This window comes from Pelodiscus sinensis, chromosome 7 (genome assembly GCF_049634645.1).
Source record: "Pelodiscus sinensis isolate JC-2024 chromosome 7, ASM4963464v1, whole genome shotgun sequence".
NCBI lineage: Eukaryota > Metazoa > Chordata > Testudines > Trionychidae > Pelodiscus > Pelodiscus sinensis.
Genome location: NC_134717.1, coordinates 3,546,425 through 3,572,234, shown reverse-complemented (window position 1 = coordinate 3,572,234; position 25,810 = coordinate 3,546,425). Strand labels below are relative to the sequence as shown.

Genomic DNA, 25,810 nt, shown 5'->3' with positions numbered 1-25,810 from the left:
GTGGCATGAGAGCAGCACCAAACCGTCCCCGCCGGGTGTGGACTGGCGCAGCTCCGCAGGGCCTGATTCTTTGTGGGGCACGGCTGTGCTGTGGCCAGGAGGTGGGTTCCCCATTCGGGGTGGGCGCCACTCTGGTGAGTCTACGCCGGAGCTGGGCGGTGTAATGCCACGTCCGTAAGCCACAACGCTCGCTTTGCTGGGTAGCCTCCCCTCCAGGCTCCTCGGTCCACACCGGCCCATCCCTCCACCAGTTTCCCACGACCACGCGGGGCCACTAGCCAAGTAGTGACCCCTGCTGGCCGATGCCGGAACAGCATGGGAAGTGCCCACGTGAGAGATGAGCCGCTGCTCTGTGGCAGGAGGAAGCCCTGGCTACTTTAGGACAGGGAAGAGGAGAGGAATGGGGTGTGGTCAAGGGCCCCCCACTGCACTCCCCTTCCCGTGCCTATAGCCAGGCAGACTTTTCAGCAGGACCCAAGACAAGCCAGCCCTCCGGCCAGCTGCCAGCAACAGGCCCCAGGCGGCGAAGGGTGACGCGATCGGGCCCGTCCCCGGCCAGCCTCCCCTCCCCCAGCCTCACCTGCTCATCCGGGTTGTCAAACGGAATCACCAGGACCACGTCCCCAGCCTTCAGCTGCAGCTCGTCGTTGTCCGTGGCCACGTAGTCGTGCATGGCCTGCACCTAGGAGACACGAGGACTCTGAGGAGTGCCCGCCCGGCTCTCAATCACAACCTGGGGCAGAGCTTTTGAATCGCGACGCTTCCTGCCCGCTGGTGCCGGCTTCACCCAAACCTGTTCAGCCCGGATTCCATGCAGAATTCAGGCCCCAAAACCCACTAATTTCGGAGGGAGCCGGGCTCTCTATCCCTTCGAGGGTCAGGCCGTAGTCACACACAGGCGGTCACTCGACTTCCCCCGGAAAGGACCTGCGCAGATCCCCTGCTCTCGGCAGACGGGAGCCCGCTGAGTTCTCCGGGCAAGGCAAGCGAGTGGCATGGGCCAAGGGAAGCGGGGCACCGGAGTCTACGGCAGCTGTTCTTACCTTTTCCCCTGCAGGGATTCGAGCTTTCTCCAACCCCTGGGCCTGGGATGGGAGAGGCCGACGTGGCTCCGGCCGGCCCCACGGCTTGGTGCCATAAGAGACCCCATGTGGCCAGTAGCTTTCCCATTCCACACTCCTCAGCTGCCCCAGCACTGGGTGAAAGATCTGGTGGTCGCAGGGAGAGGCCGGCCCGACGTGGCCCGCCCCACGCACGCGCCTACCTTAAACAGGAAGCCTGGGGGCATGTCGGCCCTTTCGGAGGTGGCGCGGCTCTCCTCGGTGCCATTCACGGTGGCCGGGAAGGTCTCCACCACGACAGCAGGCAGGGAACTCTGGAGGGGCGGGGAGGCGGAGGAGGGGAGAAAGGAAAGAAAGCAGCACTGAGAAAGGACCGTCTGAACAGCTCCCTCCATTCAGCCTGCCAGTGGGTTTCCCAACACGCTCGCCCCCCCCCCGTGTCAGCTCAGCGCCACGGCTGCAGCGGAAGGGAGAGCCGAGAAGGGGGCTGATACGATCGAGAGACCGAGGCTTGGAAGGAGCTAAACGAGCTGGGTGAGCTTAGCGTGGGGGATGGAGCTGGTCTGGCTAATTCGGAGGGACTATGGGAGCGTCTTTGTGTTCTCTAGGGAGCGTCGGATCTGCCCGCCGATACTTAGCATTTAGGGAGCCCCGCCACGTTCACAGCAGTGACGTGAGCAAGCAGCGGTGCCAGAGCCATCTTACCGATATGCAGAATACACAGCTGCGTGGGGCACCTGAAAATCTAGGGCACCGCTGGGTCTTAATGTCCATCCTCCTGCCTCTTCCTACCCCAGGGTCTGCGGCTCTGCTTCCTCCGGAGAGGACCTAGCGAGCTGACAAGGGGCACAGCCTGCCCGAGCCGTTAGCCAACACGGACCCTGGGACAGAGCCGTTCCCGTGGCAATGAAGCCATTTGACAGGCAAGCGCCAGCCCCAGGCATAGACGGCCGGCGTCTGAACTTACTGGGTGAGTCGACAGGACCAGTGTTTCAAATGGGCTTTAAAACTATTTCATTGGGGTGTTGCTGAAGATTATAAAATCACAGCGCTACAATACGGATTCCCTAGCTGCCATGGGGCATAGGTTTAACAGAAGTGCGCAAGGTCCCACACACGTCCTTAAGACAGCCCTGGCTGGTGGGAGAGGGACGTGTCTCCACTCCCAGTCGACTTCCAGCCCCGAGACATGGAGGAAGCAAAGTGAAGTAACAGGCTCCGCGCAGTAAGCTCAGAGTGAGCGTCCCGGGGGCAGGGAGGGAGCATGCATGCAAGACAAGCACAAGTCTGGCCTGCGAACGGGGACTTGCGTTTCCGATCATTTCGAGGAAGGAGGCCTGGTCTGTTTCACGGCCCCCTTTCTGTCATGGGTGCCCTCCGCCCCAGATTAAAGGCAGGATGGGAGCGACCAGGCCCACCTCTCCCTACGTTCTTACAGGAGCAGATCCTGAGTCGGCTTCCGTTTTAGGTGCTTCTGCTCCGGTAGCGCCTTCGGTCACCGCTGCTTCTGCGCCAGCAGGAGCCGCATCCGTCCCAGCTGGCTCCGCACTGGCAGGAGCTGCATCTGCTGGCTGCAACACAAGAGGTGCCCGGGTAGAGAGTTACACACATTCGCACCGGCGGGGGGGGTGTGTGTGTGTGTGTGTGTGTGTGTGTGTGTGTGTGTGTGTGTGTGTGTGTGTGTGTGTGTGTGTGTGTGTGTGTGTGTGTGTGTGTGTGAAAGAGATCATGTTAAGAGTACCCTCTCCAGGCAGAGAGCTCAGCTAGTCAGACCAATGAGACCTACACAGCTCACTGCTGCCATCTCCTGGCCATTAGGAAAATGATTCTTGCTCATGTATTTCCCCAACTCTCCATCTAACTAGCCCAGGAGGCTTCACCTGCAGCCCAGTGACCCACTAGGCACTCTTCTCCCCCCCACGCGCCTCTCTGCTGGTCGCAGCGTTCCAGCTCTGGGAGGGCGCGGGGAGGAGCAGGTAAGTGCAGGACTCTGGTGTGCGAGAGGCGCACCAGGGAGGGCGGCAGGGACCGTGGGTTGCTGTGGCCTACCCACTATTCGTGGCTGCACAACCCCCAACTAGCCTGTAGCTCTCACTCCATCCAGTCTTGGGCAAAGCTCCTGGCTGAGTTAATTGGCATTTTACCGGAGTAGGGAGTGAACCATTTGGCTGTGGGCAGCTGAACGAAAAGAGACAGCCACAGGGAGGTACACCCAGCTGACCCGACCCCTTTCATTTACCAGGCCACGCTCTGCTCCCAGTTACTCCAGTAACGGAGCACCATTGAAAATCACTGGGTTGCTCCAATCCACCCAGGTATAACCGAGGGCAAATTCAGATCCATTCTCTCGCCAAGATTCGCCAACACACACGAGCTGTATTAATGGGGGATTTCGATTTCCCTGACATCTGTTGGAAGGCTATTGCAGCAAAACACAGGTCCTGGAAACAACTTACTAGATCAGAAGGTTAAGGACACCACTGGTGGAGGGTCATCCATTTTGGATGTGGGATTGAGCAAGGGGGTTGAATCAGTCGGGTATGGGAAGGTGGCTGGGAACTTGGGAAGAAATGATGGTGGTCTGATAGAATTCAGGGACCTATGGGAAGGAGGGCATGAGAAGAGCAAAACAAGGACATTGGCAGTCAGTGGATTTCAACCGACTCAGAAATCGTAGGCAAGGTCCCATGGGAAAATCCAGTTAGGAAGAAAAGGAGACCATGAGGGTTGGCAAGTCCTCACAGATCTAATACTACAAGTCCAACATCAAGCTTTTCCAACGCAGAGGAAAGATCAAAAGAGCCATGGGAGGCCAATGGAACTGCACAAGTTGCTTTTTAGCCATCTAAACCCCCAGCGGGCTACATGCAGGAAGTAAGAGGAGAGGCACACCACTACGTATACATGGGAGTAGCATGAGTGTGTAGAGACAAACATCTGGGAAGCCAAGGCAAAGAGTGAGTTACAGCTGGCAAGAAATACTAGAGACAACAGGAAGGGGGTCGTCGCTGTGTCAGACACAAAGATCTGCTGCTCACTGGAGAAGTCAGCAATCTGGAGAAATACAAGCTGTTCCACCACGCCTATAAGTGGGCACATAATTTGGTAAGCATCTGCCAAGTCACTATTCATGGAATGATGTCAGATCGGGGAGAGATCTCAAGTGGAGTTCCCCAGGGATCTGGGGGTGTTTAGCATCTTTGCCAATGGCCTGGATGGAGGAATAGAACGGGTACTGAGCACATTTGCATATAGCACAAAGATCGGAGGCGGCTAATACGTTGGAGGACAGAGCTAAAATGCAGAAAGATCTGGACTACTCCGTTCAATTCTGGTCACCAGTGTCTAGAAAGGAGGTAGAGAAACCAAAAAGGAACCAGAGAGGAGCCACAAAGATGATCAAAGGCTGCAGTGCAGCAGTTGGCAGAACTGGGTATGTCCCGTTTGGAAAAGACGAGCTAGGATAGGGGGATTCAATACTCGAAAGGCTGCCGTAAAAGTGGCAGGGGAAAGTTGTTCTCTCTTGCCACAGAGGGCAGGGCACAAGGCGGTGAGTTCCAAAGACTTAAACCGAAGCTCAGGGACAACTTCCCAACTGTAAGAACAGCAGGACAATGGAACAAACTGGCTTGGGAAGTCATGGATGTGTCTTCCTGGGACGTTTTCAAAAAGAGGCCGGAGGGCCGTCTGTCTGGGATGGCGTAGACACATCAAATCCTGCAACTTGGTCGGGGTTAGACTAGATGACCCTTGAGCACTGCTCCCTTCCAGCCCTATGGCTCAATGATTCGAGGGCTTGGAGCGAGGAGTACGCATCAGAGGCTACGCTGGGTGTAAATCAATATCGCTACATCCACTTCCATGGGGCTACGGTGATTGCTACCCGCGGAGGATCTGGCCTGTCCAAGTACAAGATGCAGAAATGGGAACCCAGTTGATTTGCCAGACTTAGGTCACTGATCTTTTCTTTTTTTTCATTCCTACTCTGACCCAGATTCCAATGTGCTTTTCAGCCAGTCCACTCACTGGAGGTGGTTTTAATTCAGGTAGGAACGTTCCAGAGGGCAACATCTCCCACCCGGCAATTTCCAGGGATCCATAGAACTTGAAATACGTAAGTTTTGTGTAACCCTGAAATGGCAGCTGGGGGATGAGGAGGTGTTGAGATATAGAGGAAATAACTGGCTTAGCTATCCTTAGACTTAGAGTTTTCTCTGTCTAGCCATCCTAAATATCCCTTGCTGCAGGTTAAAGAAGAGGACAAGCTGCCTAAGGAGTCTGCGTGGGATTCCATCAGCGGTTTTAAAGAACAGGTTGGACAAACGCCTGTGAAGGATGGTCTAGGGGTGCGTGGTCCTACCTCATTATGAAGGGGATGAACTAGGTAGGCGATCTCTCAAAAGCCTTTCCAGCCCGTGTCTAAGCCTCCGATATAGAATACCCCGACGAACTCTCCATCCTACAGGCGTCCCCGTATAAGGGAAAATCAAATATTTCCCAGCATCCAACGTGCATTCCTGAAATGCTCAGTCACATGCACAATACCTGGGCCGGAAACGACCAGCCAGGTTTCATAGGAAATGACGGGCCCGCTCCTGCCACACTTACTCATACAGCCCGCCTCAGTGGGCCGGGTTCTCATCTCCCTAGTAGTGACTGACCCCAACTGAGAATTTGATCCCCCTGGCGTGGATGCGAGCAGAAAAGCAGAGCTATGCGAGCACTCTTAGCACACAGCTGACTTCCAACAGCTTGTAAGGTTATGGATTTGGGGTTTGTTAGCCATGCTTGTGTTCAAAGGCTCCGCGCTTCCAATACGCCTGGAGAAAAATATTCACCAACTTCTCCCTGCCTCCCCGCTGTGACTGTTCAGAGAGATTTGCGGGCTGGGAGCTGGTACAAAGTACATACCACCGTGGGTGTGCCTACACTGCACCCTTACCTCGAAATAAGCTATGCAATTCGTCCTATGCAAACTGCATAGCTTATTTCAATCTTATTTTGAAATAAAGCACTCTTCCAAAACGTCCCTTGTGCAATGAGGTTTCAGGGACATTAGAATAGCGATCCCATTATATTTCAATATAACGGGCTTGCTCTTAAGTCACGGAATAGCTATTCCAGGATGCCGGAGGGATCCCAAAATAGCTCCGTCGTGTAGACGCAGCCTTTGAAACACCACAAGAACATGCACCTTAAATTGCCTAAAAAGCACAAGGCCTAGCTAATCTAGAAACCTCCAGGCTATCTATCCCTGAAGAACAACCACCTAATCCTGCAAGCAACAATGTGGCAGCGGATTCACACACTCCGTGCTGCCAGAGGGGGGGTCACACAAGAAGCTAGTGAGCCACAGACGTGATTTCCCATACACAGCTGCGGTTTTCTTAAGTCAGATGCCTTCCTAAAAGGAACTGCCCTGGATTTTTAAGGACTGTTGAATTCTATAACAGGGAACATGCTCTTCAGAGCTATGAATAAAACGATTGCTAAGAAAACAGCAGTGATTCATTGTAATACCCTCAGTAGGTATTTACGATCAGTAACACACAGCTCTATAAGGCTGTGTCTAGACTGCAGGCTTCTTTCGAAAGAGGCTCTTTCGAAAGCATCTTTCGAAAGAGCATCTTTCGAAAGATCGCGTCTAGACTGCAGGCGGATCTTTCGAAAGAGAAATCCGCTTTTTCAAAAGAGAGCACCCAGCGAGTCTGGATGCTCTCTTTCGAAGACGGCCTCTTTACATTGAAGAACGCCTTCCTTCGAAAGAGGAACTTTCGAAGGAAGGCGTTCTTCCTCGTGAAACGAGGTTTACCGCCATCGAAAGAAAAGCCGCGTTCTTTTGAAATAATTTCAAAAGAGCGCGGCTTGAGTCTGGACGCAGGGGAAGTTTTTTTGGGAAAAGGCTACTTTTCCCGAAAAAACCCCTGAGTCTGGACACGGCCTAAGAAAGGAGATATTTTGTATGTGTGTGTGTGCACATACGCACATTACAATGCATACACACAAATATATTTATATACACAGTATATAGGTGTACAGGAATAGATAATAAAGTCCATAGAGACTTATGATCTTTTCTACGTATATTTACTATATAGACTCATGCCCAACGTAATTATCTACTTAAGCATAATCTACATATTTACTACATCTCTATTACACGTACTACAGAAAGCAGGGGTTGTCTAGAACCATATGCCACAGACGACCTCCAGAATTCTGGCCGGCGTAAATTCTCTCAGGCACAGATCCTGCACTGAGCTCTGTGTAGACAAAACCCTACAGCCCTTTGAAGTTCCACTGAAGTGAGTAGGGCTTCCGGCACGGCGACCCACCTACCTGGGGCTCACTCTGAGGGCAGAACCTGGCAAAAGTGGCAGAGACCTCTCGGGGTTATCAAAGTTGGATGAGCCAGGCCTCTGCGTGGGGCATGCCCATCTGAGTTGAAAGCCCTTGATGCAGAGAGCTGTTGGTAAGTAACGACCGAATGTGTCGTAGCAACATTCGGCATTTACTCCCGTAATGGCAGAGAAGGCCTAGAACTTACAGCTCTGAACTCTGCTGTGCATTCAAATGGGGCTGCAATTCCTCCTGGTCTAATCTGCACCAGTCTGTCAGGACAGCCGCTTCTGACTGGATTGTCATTCCTCTTTCTGCGGACACTGATACTATACAACGATCCGCTCAACACATTGTCATTAAGGGACTGCTGCGCTACAGTTATCCACTAGGGGGCTGTGTTCCCTCCTCCCTCTCTGGGCTCTGCCTAAGTATTGTTCCCATTTTACAGATGGGGAGACTGACGTGCGATGAAATGAAGGGCACAGAGCGGAGCCTGGCGGAGAACTCAGGACTCCCTAGCTGCTCCCCTCAGATGAAGAATGCTGCCCTTCATTGAATGAGGGTCCCTCCAAAGTGGCAGGTTGGTGCATGGATCCTTCTACACTGTCACCTCCCATGTGGCTCCTAATGGCTATAATTTAAAGGGAGGGGCAGAACTCATGTTTCAACCTCCCCAAATGTTATTTCCCACAGTAGGGGAGCATTTATTCCTAGCAAAGTAAGGATAGCAAGACTATAGCAAGAGGGGTCACCAGGAACAGGGTGTTGGCCAGGGGACCCGTTACAGCTAGCGTAACACACGCAAGCTCACTGGCACAGAGATTCTCTCATTGTTCCAAGTTTGTGCAACCCCTTGCACTGCGGGGACCTACTCCGTAACGAGGGCTCCTAGGTGCCTCCCACAACAACCACCAGAACCCAGACCTCCTGCTTTCCATGCCCGAGAACACAGCTGCTACCCTCCCCCTCTCCTCCTCCCCCCCCCCCACACACACACACCACTGTCCCAGACTCGAGTGAGCACTACGTTCTGGATGGATTCGAACCTGGATTCCACTTACTTGGGTCGGCTCGGTCTCTGTGGTCTGGCAGGGCCAGTCCACAGCAAATGCACTATCCCTAGAGCTGTCAGCGACACACGGATCCCCAGACGGCCCGCTGCTAGAGGAAGTCTGCTCAGGCTGGCGGGTGGGATTGGGGAAGAGAAAGAGACAGGGAGAAGAGAAAGGTGGTGGTGGATGGGCGTACGAGAAGACAAAAAGGAGAAGTGAATGGTACATAACGGGGAAACGGCAGAAAACGAGACATTCACAGAGGTTCAGACTGACTGGGCAGCTGTTTTCAGTTCAGACGATCTACAGACACTTGAACGTATTTTGGAAACGGAATTGCAACTCCACCAGCAAATCTCATGCTCTGTCCGTTGTTCGCTGCGTGTCCTCAACTACCACGGTGCAAATCCAAACCAACTCTAGTGGTCTCGGAGGGTGACAGCAGAGCAATTCTGGGTTTACCCCTGTAGAGCTAGGAACAGAATCCAGTCCGGGGGGGCAATCATTTTGAAGAGGGGGGGTCCGCGTCATAAATTCTGGAAGTCGTCATGGGCCACACCGGAAGCGGCAGAGCCAGACTTCACATGTTCCTCCACGCACAGACCCTGACTGGCTTGGGGGCAGGGGAGTGCGTGAAGTCTTTGCCTCCTACCCCTGCCCTGCCAGGGGTGTGCAGTGCTAGAGAACATTTTGAACAGCTGGTGGTTCCCTAGTTCGGGGAGGAGACTTCGCATGCTGCCTTGGGTCTGGATTTGCCTTGGGGCAGGTGCGCAGCAGGGAGGCCACGGGTGGCATCGACTAACTTGGCGGGCCGGATCTGGCCTGCCAATGCTGTTTTGCCCACCCCTGATCCAGCCCATAGAAAACACACGCACGGCCATCTTTGTAATTGTCCCCTTTGTGTCTCCTAGCCAGAGGGAGTGTGCTACAGAAACAAGCCCCCCGGATGGGACTCGCCATCCCGTCAAAGGAACCACGTTTCGAAGGACAGGCCAGCCAGGAAAACGTTGGGAGCAAGGCACTCTAGCCCAGCCGGGCTGCACACAGGGACCATTTCGTACAGCTGTTACGGTGGAGGAAGCTGAAGGGCTTTTTGTCACGTGTTCACGGCAGCGGTTGCTTAGGAAGATCAATCACTCTAACAGAAACCGAGTCGGGTTTCAAGTATCAGAGGGGTAGTCTTGTTAGTCTGAATCTGCAAAAACGATGAGGAGTCTCGTGGCACCTTAGGGTACGTCTACACTAGCCCGCTAGTTCGAACTAGGGAGGCTAATGTTGGCATTCGAAGTTGCAAATCAAGCCTGGGATTTAAATATCCCGCACTTGATTTGCATCTTCCCGGCCGGTTGCCATTTTTGAAATTTACAAGTCCAGACTAACTACCCGCATCTACACGCGGCAGGGACCTGGTAATTCGAATTAAAGCCCCTAAATCGAACTACCTGTTAATCCTCCTGGAATGAGGTTTAGCAGGTAGTTCGAACTAGGGCTTTATTTCGAACTACCGGGTCCCTGCCGCGTGTAGACGCGGGCAGTTAGTCCGGGCTTGTACATTTCAAAAATGGCAACCGGTTGGGAAGATGCAAATCAAGCGCGGGATATTTAAATCCTCGGCTTGATTTACAACTTTGAATGCCAACATTAGCCTCCCTAGTTCGAACGAGGGGGCTAGTGTAGACGTACCCTCATAGACTAAGATCTGACAAAGTGGGTCTTTGCCCACGAAAGTTTATGCTCCAATAAATCTGTTCGTCTATAAGGTGCCACCGGACTCCTCGTCGCTTGAGTAGGTTTGGGGAAGTTGCCTGGCAGCTGGTGACTTTGTGCGGCTGCCCCCAGCTCGCAGTGAAAATCCATCTCTGGAACCGACAGGCCTGCTCCCCAAATCTCCCTGCACTAGCCTCTCCCACATCAGCCTGCCTCACTCACTGCGGCGTCAGTGCGTCACACAAGCTGGAGCGCTGCAAGGCAGTCTGGGCGAGGGTCAGGAGCACGGCACAGCTCCGGCACACGGAACAAGCCATCTGCCCTGTGGCCTACCACAGCTCCGGAGCCGGGGAAGTGGGTGGGGACACGGCTGGCGGGTGGCGACTCGTCACTCACCACACCACACCACTACACACCGTGGGTCCCTTCCACAGAGGCTCAGGGAACCTGCCAGTAAGAGTCAAAGCTACAGCAGAAAAACCAACCACGCTTCCCAACTGTGGGTCGGACCTGTCTGCCTGGCTCTACAGTCCCCTCTCTCGTGGTACGTCTGCCTGCCGGTGGCGTGCAGAGGACAGATCCTGCCCCACCCCTAGTATGGGGACAAAGGGGGAGTCAGTGAGGTACTGCGCAGGTGAGTAAACACACGCCCAAGCCCTGTGTGGCTCTTCACCTGCCCCAGCAGGACCTCGTTTACACAGCTCCCTTTAGCAGTGGGGTTTCCTGCTGCCACACTTTTCCTGCCACGAGGAAAGGCTCCGGCAGCAGGGAGCTGATGGAACTTTTCCTCTATTGCCTGCCCTCCCCAGAGCTGTGTCCTGCCTTTCGCTGCACTGTGCAGCTACGCACCGCAGCTAGCATTGTATAGCATAGACCAATGTTTCTTAAACCGTGCGCCCCGGAGAACAGAATTCAAAATGGCCACCCTTAAAGGGGCAGGTGCCTTTTTTCTCCTCCTCAATAACTCCCCCCCAGCAACCTTTTTTTTTTTTTTGCTCAACAAAAAATCCTTGGTGTTCCTCATTAAAAAAAATTGTTTGGTGTTCCTCAGTCTTAAAAAGCTTAAGATGTAACCTCAGATATCTCCCCTCTCAAGGTACAGGGTGGACCAAGGCAAGGTGTTCCAGCGACCCGGGGTTGGTACAATTGTCCCTAGGTGATGGCTTCTTCCAGCATCATTCTTAACCTGCTCTGTCATGGGGCCAGACCAGCGCAGCATCAGGGGAGCAGACCATTTTCACTGGCCTGCCAACTCACACGCTGAGCGGAGCTCGGCCAGACTGAAGGATCTGGTTCCAGGTCCTCGGTCCAATGCCCAGAACCCGGGTCTCTCACATCCGAAATCCCATGGAAACGGGCTCTGGCAAGATGGCTGGTCCTTTGCCTGGACTGTGAGCACCCTGGTGCAAGGGGCTGTGTTCGGTGGTACTTGCGCATAGTGCCAGGCACATTGGGGTGCTGACTGGGGGTACTATGACCCACACCCTGCTCCCATCCAGGTCAGGAATAACACCTGTCTTGGGAGGTTCCAGCCCTTTAAGGTGGCCACAATGAAAACCCTTTATTTCAAAACTAGCGCTTCTCCAAACTCAAAACAGATCAGGAGTGGGGAGGGGACAGGAGGTTGCAGTTTGGGCCAATCCTCGCTTTATTCAGACTGCTTCTCCCTAGGTAGGTTGGCCCACCTGTGTTTCTGCTATTAAGCAGAGTCTATTTCCTGTGTATAAACAGACCAGGGGGAAGGAGGGTTTCAAATCCACCTGAGCCTAGTGACCACAGACCCCCTGCCACTGTCTAGGAGGACACGAAAGGGGAGGAACATAGCTCAGTCCCTCACGGGGGCACGAGTGACACCCAAAGATAGCAAAGACACCGCAGCTTCCGGGGATAACTGGCCCTTGCTCGCCGGGGAAAGGAACCCTCTTCTGACTCACGCCAGGCCGTGATGGGAACATGAGCCCAAACCCTTCTCAAAAGGGGACCGGCCACACTGCCACGCAGCCGACAGATATTCACAACCAGTGTTGTCCGCTTTTAAGGCATGAAGTCTTTCCCTGTGAAGACAGGCTTTTTTTTTAAAACCAAGGCCAGCAGACAATGCACAACAAGGGACAACAAAGATCAAACACAGTCAATAAAGCATCCTTCTCAACATGCACATGGGAACATGCGGCCAAATGGGCATCTGGCGTCAGTCTCCATCCTTTGATTTAAGACGGCAGAGGGGTCTGTCCCTTTGACAGCCAGAAACAGAAATTTGTTTCTTAACCATAAACAACGAGGCTATGTCTCTCAATTTGGTGTTTCTAGGAACGCTGATTGGCCATGAGCAGCAAAATCCGGCAGGTCGCCCAAATTTGTACCCACGAGGGAGGTAAATCTAGAGGCAGTTGAGAGGCATGCACGTTGCACAACGACAGGGAGAGAGGACAAAGGTCGGGAGGGCGGAAAAGGGAAGGAGCAAATACGACTGTGCGGGAACAATCGGGCCGGCTTCAGGCGGTGCCAGCTGCAATGCAGAACGCCGGGGAAAAGACAGGAGAGCTAACAGCACAGGGGAGGGTGCATCCTTCTGGGCGTGCCGGATTGCAGGGCTGCCTCGTTAGGCCGATCCACAGAAAGCCCGTGTGAGGCACAGAGAGCAATTCTGGCCCAGCGAAGATGGAGAAGGAGCAAGAAGAGGGTGCCGGCACAGGTCACGGAACACAGTCAAGAGTTCACCAACATGGAAGCGGTGTAAAATTCTTACCTCCCATAAATCCCAAGGCAAAGGCTGAGCGTGTCAGAGAGCAAGAAGAAAAACAGGTTTACACGCGAGTATTTCAGCCAGCGGGAACAACACAGCCGCCGCTCAGCGCAACGCCCGCATTGCAATGCCTGGGGGCGCTGCATTTTTACGGTTTTCGGAACAACTGCAAAATCCCTGCCTCACACGTGCAATCTGTATCACAAGTGCGTTTCACCGAGCATGCCCCACTTCTGAGGCCAGTGCAACATGCTGAGAGCATGAGGTGCGACTGTAGCGGAGCCTAGAGATGCCCAAGCTGGCTTTAGTCGAGCCAGGGTGGGTAACAAGAGCAGTGAAGATGCAATGGCAGGAATCCTTGCATGAGGTTAGCGACCGGCATGCAGCCCCCGAGTTCCCAATGAGGTGGCTAGGCCGCACTGCCGGATCCTCGGTTCATTGTTACCCAGGCTGGCTCGATTAAAGTTATCGCCGATACGCCACGCAGTGACACCCTCATTTGCAGTGTAGACGCACTCTAAGGCTATGTCAACACTACACAGAAACCGGCAGAGCGTCCACACCTCAAGCGCGTTGAGGAGCGTGGCATCAAGGCAGGGTTTCCTAGCAATACCATCAGGGAGACGTTAAATCCACAGAGCTCGGGCAATACGGAAATAGGCACTGACCCGCGCAGGTGAACGTCACGGATTCGTGGACGGGCGCACGGGCTTGGTCACAAACCTGGGCGGCAGGTGTGGGGGTCTTCCCCACAGGGCTGGCATCTGGCTGAATAGGATCAAAATCCAGATCCAACAGGCTGGCTCCCTCCTGGAAGGGCCCAGGAGCATCAAACTTGGCAGCAGTGAGGAGGAAAAGCATGTGAGCATTAGACAGATACAGGCGATACGCGGCAGGAGATAGCCAGGGCTCGGGGTGCAGATGCAGAAGACACACGGTGGGTGCCCAGGAACACGTGCAAACCAAGAACTCAACCCTCGTCTCTTTCCTGAATGGCTCTGTGACCAGGACAGGGGGGCTGATGTAGCCGAAATGCCACTGCACCGGCTCAGCTTGGCACAGTTTCTATCTCCTCTACCTCTTTCCTGCACCGGCACCAGCTACACGGTGCTCCCCGCTCAGCATTCATTTCCCACCCACCTCAGGAGCCGCCAACCTCTGCGGTGTGGCCTCCCTGCGTTCAGGGCCCCCGTTGTGCCTACCCCAGCTGTCCAGCGGAAGAAGAGAAAGGCACATGGCCCGGGAAGAGACATTCAAAGGATCTTCTCTACCAGCTTCGTGACATGAACACTCTAATGCACTATTTTTGCCCTTCCTTCACCCCCCAGAGCTTCTATTTACTTTGGAATTGGACCTTTAATAACTCCAGTCATCTGAAGAAGTGGGTTGTGCCCACGAAAGCTCATGATACCATCTACATGTTTTGTTAGTCTTTAAGGTGCTGCTGGACTATTCGTTGTTTACGTTTTTCCAGTTACGGACTAACTCGGCTCCCCCTCTGAAGCCGCTTAGCGGGTACCCCTCGATTCACAGTCACAGGGGACGTCCCATCTGCCCCAGAGGTCTCGCCTGCAATCAATTGCCGCGCCTGTCAGCGCTAGCGCCCATGCTGTCCACACGGGGGCGCCAGTCCCCGGACTCACACCGAAACAAACGGGCGTCGTATTTTCCAAGACACACGCCCACTCAGGAGACACCACGGCTGTGTTCTCAGCCAGCAGAGTGGGTGCCTCCGTCTCTAACACCCGAGCAAGTGGCACTATTGGTGCAGTCACGAGCTGCCTTTAATGGACGTGGAAATGGTCACAGAAGGGAAACTGGTCCTAAGTCCTGAATTAGTGCCACTTCTTCATTTTTAGAGTCCTGCGGGGCCATTAGGAAACATCCCCTTTCACAGTCTAGCTCTTTTGTTGAGAAGAACCAAATCGGCCTAGGTGCTGTGTACTTTCAGTGGATTTCCCCAAGCTTACTGGCCCTATCATTTCAGCTACATTTCCAGCTCTACCCAAGCTTGCTTTATGTCTCTCTCTCTCTCTCACACACACACACCTCTACCCAAGCTTGTTTTATGTCTCTCTCTCTCACACACACACACACACACCTCTACCCAAGCTTGTTTTATGTCTCTCTCTCTCACACACACACACACACACACACCTCTACCCAAGCTTGTTTTATGTCTCTCACACACACACACACACACACCTCTACCCAAGCTTGTTTTATGTCTCTCTCTCTCACACACACACACACACCTCTACCCAAGCTTGTTTTATGTCTCTCTCTCTCACACACACACACACACACACCTCTACCCAAGCTTGTTTTATGTCTCTCTCTCTCACACACACACACACACACACACACACCTCTACCCAAGCTTGTTTTATGTCTCTCTCTCTCACACACACACACACACACACACACACACTCACTTCAGCAAGGTCCAACAGTAAAAATGCTCCTCATGCTGACTAGAGAAATCCAGCAACACGCCCCCATCTCAAGTAAGGCCACGGATTCGTTGCTCCATCCCAGGCTAACGAGGGCCACGAGGTTTGGGATTTTGCAGCCAACCCACGACAGTTTATCAGAAAGTGCTTTGCAGAAGATCACACCCTCGTTAGGTTCCACCTCAATGCGGTTTACTCCCCGGGCCGCTTCTCTCGACAGCTCTCCCCTTTCAGCGGGCACTGCTTTGCGCTCGGGAAGGAGCTATCCAGCAGCCGTCCAGTTCCCCAGCCCAAAGCGTTCAACACCGACCAGTACCCGGACTCCAAAAGCCAGTGGAGCGCCTAGACAATTCTCCAGTAGAGCAATGCCTTTAAAGAGGTTTCACCGCCCCGCTCAGCTGGAGTCTTACCTGCTGTTCAAGAGACCTATGCCCCATGGACCCGGGCACCCTGATTGGCCCCCCATAATTATCTTCTACAGGACCCAGGTGCACACTGAAATGGCCCTGGGGAATACACCGAACATAAACAGACCCTGACGTGATGTCTGCTCTAGAAACGAGCGTCGAGCTTCAGCGATCACGTCCTTCCGGATGACGCGGCAGCTCCCCTCTGGGAGTCGTGTGCACCGACCAGCCGTGCGCTGGTGAAATGTCGGTGTTCACACAGGATGGGAAGAATGTCACAGACACCGCGATGGGTTACGAAGACATGCTACAAGTTCCGCAGGCATGGAGAGGGGTAAAGAATTGCTCTGTGGCCTGTGGCTTTCTCTTGCTATGCAAATGCCTCCTTAAAGCCCTCCTCTTTACCCCAAACCGGGTCCTTGCACTTTCGTGCACCGTACCCGTTACTCCGCATAGCGCGTCCTAATTAGTTTAAGCTCCTTGGAGAAGGGACCTCAGCTTGGCTGTTTAAAAAGCGTTGCCCACACTTACAAGGCTCTGCTAATATCAGTCCAACCCCTGGGATTAAGCAGGGGGCTTTGAGCCAAAGTAGAACCTGGCCCTTCGCCGTGATGCCAGCCGTATCCAAGGAGGACACTGGGAAAAAGCGTCCAGCTGAGATGGGCGCAGGACACAAAATATGGATCTGGGTATTGGGTCCTTTTCCTTGGGGTGAGTCAGGAGCCTGTGAATTCAGGGGGGTCAGAAGGTTTTGGTCTGGGCCCATCTCTGCCTGCAAACCTTCAATGCTTAAACAAAGACCCTGCATCTTTGTAAAAGTGAACCAAAACTGGGGAAAAGGTCCAGCACTGTTCCCCCGTCATGCTGCCTTTTGCCCCAAGCAGAGACAACAGGGGGCGGAGGGGGATCCTGTCCTCAAAGTCGGTGGCAAAACTCCCGTTGATTTTAATTGGGCCAGGATTTCACTCGTATGTGGGACAGATCTGCCAAACCAAAGCAAATTTCCACTGGTTCTAGGCTCCAGTCTCTTTCCCAGGCAACTCAAGGGACACCTCGTGTCAGATGGAGCTTGCTTTGAAAGCTAGACAAATTAATCTTTTCATTAAGATCCCAGCTATTCACTAGGGGTTCTGATTTACAGAAACCCACCAGTAATGAACCATTCAATCCAGGGCCGGGTCAAACTGACAAAAGTCCTTTGCCATGCTGTCTTCATTAACCCCTTGGTGCTTGGTCCGGTGGAGACGACAGGGTGTCACACTGCCGGAGTCACACGACACAAAATGGTCATAAAGTGGCCCAACGCCAACTATTCGGGGTCAGATTCTGAGCTGAGTCCCATGGGTGCAAATCCAGGAAACCTAATGGCGTCACTCCAGACTTACCTGGGAGTAACCCAAGTGTGGAAGCTGGCCCTCTGGGGACAATTCAACCCATAGGCTTTCATCGCCCACCTCCCTACCTTCGTTTAATATTAGGTTGGGCATCCGCACAGATAGAGGCGTTTGTGTTGAAGGCCAGCCTGCACCTATTCCTTAGCTCCCCGGACGCCTGTCTGAGAAGGCGTAAGCATGAGACAGCCAAGTTTTCATGCAAAATGTCCTCTCTGAAAGGCAAGTGTCTATCAAGCAGATAGCAATTGGCTAAATGTTGCGATATAGCAGCAGGGACAGGGCTAGGAACCCAAAACGCTATCAGAACTTTAGCAAAGGAGGAACAGCTTTGTTTTGAATGATGGGATTGTGTTCATTCGGGGGTCATCAGAACAACCATGAATGCCCACTGACAATAACCCACCACAGCCTGTCTGAGCTCAGGATTCGGAAACTGTAGCCGTCCAGGCCATCCCTACCCTCTAGAAACTCACCCAGCCCTCACGAGGTCTGAATGCACCTTGAGGCCGAACTTTCATTTCTCCCAACTCTGGGGGCCTTGTTTTCAGCAGTCGGGTGGAAGCTAGAAAGCCACTGGCCACCGAAGGTGGGTTACAAAAGGAAAAGCAAGGACCAGTTACAGAGGAGCATCGTTAGAGGTGTCACCTGGGTCTTTAAGGGATGATTTTAAAAAAAATTAACTGAAAGGACAGCGCGAGTCACATAATTAAGCCAGAAAACTGGTCAGGTTCTCAGCGGCACAGAGAGTAGAACCTGGGGGAGGGTCTAATACTGAATAGCCCACCTCTTTCCCTGTTCCCTTCCCCAGTTGCAAACGACATTAAACCAGAGAGGGAGAAGAGGGCCATTTTCCCTTAGAAATTGCGTTTGATCTTCAGGGATTGCAGGTGGTTGCAGCCGGCTCGTCTTGCCCTGTCCTGACCAGGTTTCGGGGCGTGACACCTCTAAGCGGGGGACAGTGCCAAGGGGGAGGGGGAAACAGGCAGAGATGAGGCAGGGCGGAGCGGCTAACCTGCGAGGGGGTGGTCACGCTTATCTCGGGGACAAAATTGTCATCAAACAGGCTGATGATGTTCTCCTGCTTGAGCTCCTTGGAGGGGGTGTGCTTTGGAGGTGGCGGCACCGGAGGGCCTTTCCGCAACTGCATGCAAGCGAGCGAGCACACGGCGACACCCAAAAAAACCAGAGACAGGAACCAGGTTAGCACGGGACGACCACAGACACAGGGGAGGGCTGAAATACACACACATTTGGGGGAGGGGCAGGGAAAACCACCACACGCCTCCAAAGAAGGTTTGGCATCATTAGTTACACTTCAGCCGCGGGCGGGTCTCCCTCTGTGGAGGAGAAGCGTAACACAATTAATATGCATCACTCGGACGTGCATACGTAATTAGAGCATGTGCAACCTTCCGGAGAACCACCAGGGGGCGACAGACAAGCGACTCAGCACACATGTGGGTGGAGAACTCCGGGGCGTAGGCCACGCTCCGGATACCTACCTGCGTGGCGTGAGCCTAGGGGAGTTAGGAGCCAAAGCAGCCTTAGTCACACGCGGACACCCAGGGAGCTGGGTCCCAATGTCTGTTCCAGTGGTTCCACCCCACTAGTCTCAATGGAGCCACGCGGCTGTGGACCAGATAGGGCTCCTCGTGGCTGTCCGTCAGGCCCGTCGATGGGGGCAGGGGATGATTGCTCCAGGGTCTGGTGATCCAAAAGGGACCCAAGGCTCTGGCCAGTGCCACCCTGGGCCCTTTGGAATTGCGCCATGCACCCCTGGCAGCGCTGAAGGCTGCTTGTAGGGGATACAAGCAGTGCTAGCCCCGCCCCTTCCACCAGAGGCCCCGCCCCTTCCGGGAACACACAGCCAGCTCCCTCCATCTGGCCCAGGGGCCCGGCAAGTCCGTCGGCCCCCCTGTAACGGGTCACTGAAGCATGTGAGCATGGGATCACCCTGGGCTTGGTTTGGCGCACAGCTTCATCAGCGTGTAACACTAGTGTCACCACTGAAGTCACAAGAGTCGGAGCGGCATCCAGGGGCAGGCTGGGGGTTGAGGACGTGCTGCTGTCCATATCCGACCTCCATCCTCGCCTCACAGTCAGGGCCTTGCATTCAGTGCTGCATGCGCCATTCTTTACATGCTGGGGGAGGTACTAGAGGGGTGGCAAACCAGTTCAGGACCCCTTTGAATTTCTCTTTGACCCCCAGGTATTTGAGCTCAAACTAGAACCTGCTGAGGGACTGGGAAAACATAGTCTGCTGTACAACATGGTGGAGATTTCCAGCACTGTAACAGCACTTTGCACACACACACACACACACCCCCGACACTGTATTTGCAAAAGGTTTTATGAGCATTAATCTTCTCATCCTACCTAGGAATGTAGGTCGTTATCATCCCTGTTTTGCAGACTGGGGAAACTGAGGCAGTGAGGCGAGCATGTGACTTGACAAAGGACAGCCTGCCCATCAGTGTCAGAGGTGAGATTAGAACACAGCAGATCCTGGCTCTTAGACCTGGCGTTACTCCACTGGACTGAATTCTCCCGCCCTCAAATGGGTGCCCTATCAGATACTTTGGCTGGTCATGGAAAATGCCAGCTTTCTAGTGGGCTAATCCGTCCGCTGCCAATATGCCTGTGAGACTCCACACCCACCTCGTCTCAACTGCAGCTGGCTGCAGGGTGGAGTATAAGGGATAACGAAAGTGGCACTTTCTTAGCTGGGCGGAAGCAGAAGCGCCCAGATGCCATGGGAACGGCCTCTCCTGCCGCACCCGGAGGCCAGCCAGATGCACAAGGCCCGAGAAAACTGTTCTCATCCGAGTGAAGCCAAAGGCTGCTGACGCCAGAGGCTCTGGGTGCGAATCCAGAACCCAAACCCGGACCTTTTCAGCTTTGCCCCTTCACCTCATCACTCCAGAGGGTGGTTGTCTGGGATGCGAGGGCATGATGTCGGCTAACCCTCCCACAGCATCGGTAGCCCAACACACAGCGCTGAGCTCTCTGGAGGTGCTTGGCTTCTGGCTAGAAAGACCCCCTGGCCATGGTGGCTATGTGCTGAAGGAGACACAGCATCTTCTGGGCCAGCTTTCTGGCTCCAGCCCAGACCCGGTCCTCCATCTCCCTTTCTTCAAAAGGGATGAGACCTCTGGAAGGACTTCGCTGCCTGGAAAGGAAATTGGACGCCGCTGCTACAGCTGAGCCTCCAAGTCCCTCGCAGCTGCACGGACTTCAGGGACGTCGTTGCAGATGGACCACAGAATAGCGGGGAGGCACTTGGTTTCACGAGGCCCACTGGGGACAGTCCAGGATCACCCCCACCAAAGCATTCAAGAGCGTGGAGAGCGCCTGGTGGTTGCTTCAGGCAGCTGGACACAGGCCGCTTTTCAGAAGAGAGTTGGCGGGAAATAGCTGTGAGGCCTGGGGCCTCTACGGTACGTAGGCACCAGGCGGGCCCTAATGGCAGTGGTCTCTCCTCTTGCCTCCTTTCCCGTCTGTGCAATACGCCTCTCTGTTGCTTTTGTTCATGTACCCTGGGCTGAGGACACAGCCAGGGTATTTCAGAGCCTTGTTGCTTGGCACGCAAGACTCGTCACCTTAGACTCAGTCACTTACCCATGATGTAAGTTGCCATCGTGCATATGGACCCCTGACAAAGCTTCATATAAAAAAAAAAAAAAAGGTGGGGACTTTTCAGCTTAGAAAAGACGAGATGAAGGGGGGATAGGATAGAGGTCTATAAAATCATGACTGGTGTGGAAAAAGTGAACAAAGAAAAGTTATTTCCTTGTTCCCATAATAGAAGAACAAGGTGTCACCCAATGAAATGAAGAGGCAGCAGGTTTAAAACAAACCAAAGGAAGTTTTTCTTCACGCAGCGCACAGTCAACCTGTGGAACTCCTTGCCAGAGGATGTGGTGAAGGCCAGGACTTTAACAGGGTTCAAAAAAGAGCTAGATAGATTCACGGAGGTTAGGTTCATCAGTGGCTATTAGCCAGGATGGGTAGGAATGGTGTCCCTAGCCTCTGTTTGTCTGGAAATGGATGATAGGGGATGGATCACTGGATGATTCCCTGTTCTGTTCACTCCCTCTGGAGTATCTGGTGCTGGCCACTGTTGACAGCCAGGACACTGGGCTAGATGGACCGTTGGTCTGACCCAGTGTGGCCGCTGTTATGTTCTAAATGTTCACAAGGGAGGGAGCAGCTTCTGTGCTTTCTGACTGGTGGGGCTCCCTACTCTAAATGTTTTCCCCCTCGCTCTGAACCAGGGATTTGGAGGAGGCCACCTGGCCTATCCAAGCCGGCCCTGTCTCATTTCTCCCTTCAGTGGCTTGCAAGCCCCCTTCCGTGGGTCTGGATCCAGCTCCCTCTCTTCTGTTTGACACGCCAACGCAGGTCAGGCACACGGCTCTTTTCCGCACGCCTCCGGTTGTCCGGGCGAACTCCACATGCATTGAGAACCAGCTGCCAGCAGATGGCAGCATCGGCAGCATGAAGGCCCCCCGGTGGCCTGTTCCAGCAGCAGCTACTGCCAGGCCCCTGACATACAGTCGAACCCTGATGACACCAGCTCAGATAATCAAAAAACTGGGCAAGCCAGAGAACAGGCGACAGGGCTCCTGCTGCTCGCTCAGGGGTGGCCGGGGTTCCCGCCGTCTGCTGTGGGGCAGCTGCGAGTTCGGTTAATACAGATAATGGAGGGTCTGTCAAAAGCGGACCAATCTGCTTGCTTCAGTGCGACCCATCTGCCCTCCTGCACCCCCGGAAGTGCAAGAACATCTGCTAACGGGAAGAGGAGGGAGGGAGAAGCTGTGGATCAGCCTGTCTCCGCGGAACGAGGCGGAGGATGGGTTGAGAGCGCGAGGGCCGCACCGGCTCTCCACTCAGCAGAGACGACGGGGGCAGACAAGGCGCCATCGCAGGAAGATGGCGGGGGTGGAGGGACGCTCCCGAGTCGAACGGGCAGCAGCCGGTGCCACAGGGAGAACGGAGGTGAGTTATTCTGAAGTACTTCATAAAGGCGGGGGCCAGATTGCGTGGCTCAATGGCCAACCCCACAACTCACATGCAGCCCCCACATTGGGGCCCGAGGCAGGGCTGAGAACAGCCGACAAGAGACTAGAGCCAGGCGGAAGGTCAGACCCCAGCCTGCAAGTCGGTCTGAGCGGCCGGCATTCAGTCGGAGCGGAAGGCTGAGGAGTGCGTGGAGGGAGGTTTTGGATGGAGGGATGGGAGCAGTCTCTTAGTCAGGCTGGAGGAACACACTCCTGCCATGGTGCTGGGCCCCAAATTAGCCCATCCCCAAGAGTGCCCCAGATCTCTCGGGCTGCCAGCGCTGGGCAAGATGAGTGTATCATCAGCTTGTGCCCTTTTGGCGCCAGGCTGCACCGAAGCCCGGACAGACCTCATCTTCTCCATGAAACTGCCAGCGGTGGTAAAAATACCACTTCTCGTTTCACGGGTGAGGAAAAAGGCCAATGAATGAACAAACAAACAAAAAAGCTTAAATGAAATGTGTGCCACAAAGTGCACATGAAGACCTGCCCTTCAGAGCTAGGCATTGCCAGAATGGGTCACTGGCAGAACTTCTCCGGCACACCGTCTCCAACAAGGACCAGCATCAAATGCTGCAGTGGAAAATATTAGTTTCCCCATAAGGGCCAAGCCTCTTCCCGGCCTCCATCTGTGAGCAGTCGCCTTACTCTTTGAAGCATGAGGATTTATTGCCCCAATTGTTCACCCTGTTTTATGTAATTGTGGATGTTCTCCTTACCCAAATCCATTTTCGGATATTGCTCAGCTTTTGGCTTCAGTGCTATCCTGCAGCAAGGAGTTCCACAGGTTAATGACGTGTGCCACAGAGAACAAGCATCATAGCTCAACTGACTTTCACCTTCACTCCCTCTGAATGGAGCACCCTAGTAGAGGGGTAGTATTTGGTCTCCTACGAACAACATGTTACTTCAGGGAAGAGGCATTTCAGGGCCTGTTTAGCATTCTCCTGGCAATACAGGGAGCAACGAATCATACCAGACAGGCAGTGCCTGCCACAAAACAGCAGCCAAAGACTTATGAGATGGCCTTGTGCAACCCACTATGCCTTTGGCAGCAGAGACTCCATTGCCAAGGCCCGGTGAACTCCTCAAGGATACTACCTGAGATGGAGACTTAGGGATGCCAGCCCCGGGTGCTTCCAAAGAGGATGGTTCCAGCTCATGGTTGACGGTCTTGATCTCGGGGCTGGTGATGGGGGACCCGTCGGGAGGAGGCGAGGGGCTTTTGTTTGCTTTCGCTGGGGTACTGTCGCTGCGGGAGAGAAAGGAAAAGACAGTCAGAACTGGTCGCATCGATTGTTCTGATCCGTCAGCCTGATCCATGGACTCAGCTGTCTCCCCACATCCAAGCGGCTCCTTGCTCAGCCTCCCTCATTGTCTTTTTGCAGCAGGACCTCATGCAAACCGCGATCACTCACCTACGCCCCGGCCTGGCATGCATACGGATGCACCTAGGGCAGACACGGTTTCGGCTAGAATATGGGAAATCTGAATTCTGGCATTACCCAACTTTTGACTTTGCAACCTCAATCACACCCCTTTCACGGGGTTTGGGTGCATCGCGCCCTAGCTTTAAAAAACCAAGAATACCACACTTCAAAGTTCAACCCCAGAAATTCCAGCCTTGGGTGGTATGTTGACAGCGGCTGCACCCACGGACCTCCACCATGTGCGCAAACAAAGTAGCTGGCAGCAGTAGTAGGTTGTCATCCTCTAGGGTGCGGCACAAGGGGGAGAGGGGCGAGACCCTTTGCCCGAAGGCTCAGGCAGCAGAAGAAAGGAATCTCAGGTCCCATCCCAACGACTAGGCTGCCCGCTTTCCCCAACCTTGACCCCTTCTGCCCTGTGATTTCTCATGGTCTCGTCATTATAGGCCAACCGTGGCATTTCGAGACTCATGCCAACAGAGGATGCACTTCAGTCTCATGCTGAAACACTCAATTTTAGGACAGGGTGGAAAAAGACCCAAGAAGAGGCATTTAAAGACTCACAGAAACAGCCTGACTGGGTCAAACCGAAAGTCCATCTGGCCCAGTATCCTATCTGCTGACAGTGGCCAGTGCCAGGTGCCCCAGAGGAAGTGAGCAGAACAGGAAATCATAAAGCAATTCCACTCGTCACCCATATCCCTAGCCTCTGACAAACAGAGGCTAGGGATACCACTCCTACCCATCCTGGCAAATAGCCATTGATGGACCTAACCTCCATGAACTTATCTAGTTCTTTTATGAACCCTGTTAAAGTCCTGGTCTTCACAACATCCTCTGGCGAGGAGTTCCACAGGTTGACTGTGCAATGTGTGAAGAAATACTTCCTTTTGTTTTAAGCCTACTACCTATTAATTTCATTTGTTGACCCCTAGTTCAAAGCAAGCACCAGACTTTGAGCTCCCGACCCCACCTCATTCCCCAACTGCAGAGAAACCCCCCAAGAAGCAGTCACTCCATGCTCTTCTGGGGGTGGGAAGTATCTAATGACATTCACACCCCCAGCAAAACAAGATAAAAAAAAACCAAACAGCAGCTTTCTGTGCTAATGGCTCTCGCCCTGTGAGAATAGGGGTGTCCAATCGTTCCCCAACTTCTCCCGCAGCATCTCTTGGAACACTGCCCTGTCACTACCACATTTCTGGCATCGTCTGTCCCAGGCAAGGCCCTGCAGAGGGACTGGGATCCCACCGGTCCCACAGGACCTACTACCTTAATAGCAGAAGTGGGTAAAATGTACTTGGTGGTGGGTGGGATAGGCTGGGTTTAAAAAAAAAAAAAAAGCAGCCACACCAAGGCAATCTGCAGGAAGATATTAAATCACTAAATAGTCTAAGCAAGATTTTAGTGGTAAAAATTGTGCCTGAATTACATTTACAAATACAATGTGTTAACCAACACTGTGGGTTCGTTTTTTTACTAGTGTTGGGGAATTTGTCTCTCTTGCAGGATTTGAGGAATCTAGTATTATTGTGGGTGGGAGGAGGATAAAAATGCAAGAAACAATGCACTGATAGGGGGCAGCAGGTATTGTGGGGCGGGACAGAAGGGGGATTAAAAGATAATCCCTGGCGCCAGGCAAATCCCATTCCATTCCTTCCTTCTTCCCATCGATGCTACATCCTGAAATCACCAGCAGGGGGCACTGTTGGAGGCACCATTAACTATGCTTTTTACATAACCCCGCCCACTTGCACTAGGCGTCCCACAATACCTTGCGTTTGCCAAAAGACGTATCTGGCATACGCAGGTAGGAAACGTGTTGATATCAAGCGACTTTTGGTCTATGGCCTGGGAAGGACCTTCCCACAGCAGACTCTGAAATGCTCCACAGAGGTCAGGAAGGAACAAACCCGCCAGATCGGAACTGAGACAAACTGCCAGGTTGGATTTTCGCGCTGGGTGACACGTCGATTCCCCACAGAACGCAAGTCAGCGGAAACGTGTCACTTTGAGAGCACGGCTGCTCCGTCAAGTGCATGCCACACGGCACGAGACAGCTTCCCGCAGACTGGTACCGCACAGAGCTCGTCTCTTGTACCATGGCCTGAATGGCTTGGTACAGCAATAAACTTGACTGACATTGGCCGTTTGAATATAT

The 25,810-nt window shown here is 53.6% G+C and overlaps 1 protein-coding gene across 20 annotated transcripts in view; it reads right to left on the bottom strand.

Annotated features, from left to right (window-relative positions):
• BIN1 (bridging integrator 1) overlaps positions 1-25,810 on the bottom strand; it is a 152,716-nt gene that overhangs the window by 7,582 nt on the left and 119,324 nt on the right. For 6 of the 20 annotated variants that reach the window (XM_075933041.1, XM_075933058.1, XM_075933042.1 and 3 more), the window contains 8 exons: positions 23,324-23,474; positions 18,175-18,303; positions 13,632-13,742; positions 12,912-12,935; positions 8,465-8,584; positions 2,498-2,632; positions 1,265-1,375; positions 581-682 (listed from right to left, as the gene is read on the bottom strand). In XM_075933041.1, coding sequence (XP_075789156.1) covers positions 581-682; positions 1,265-1,375; positions 2,498-2,632; positions 8,465-8,584; positions 12,912-12,935; positions 13,632-13,742; positions 18,175-18,303; positions 23,324-23,474 — 883 coding nt within the window. The remainder of the gene's footprint in view (positions 1-580; positions 683-1,264; positions 1,376-2,497; positions 2,633-8,464; positions 8,585-12,911; positions 12,936-13,631; positions 13,743-18,174; positions 18,304-23,323; positions 23,475-25,810) is intronic. The other 14 variants (XM_075933047.1, XM_075933050.1, XM_075933054.1 and 11 more) reach the window with 4 other exon arrangements.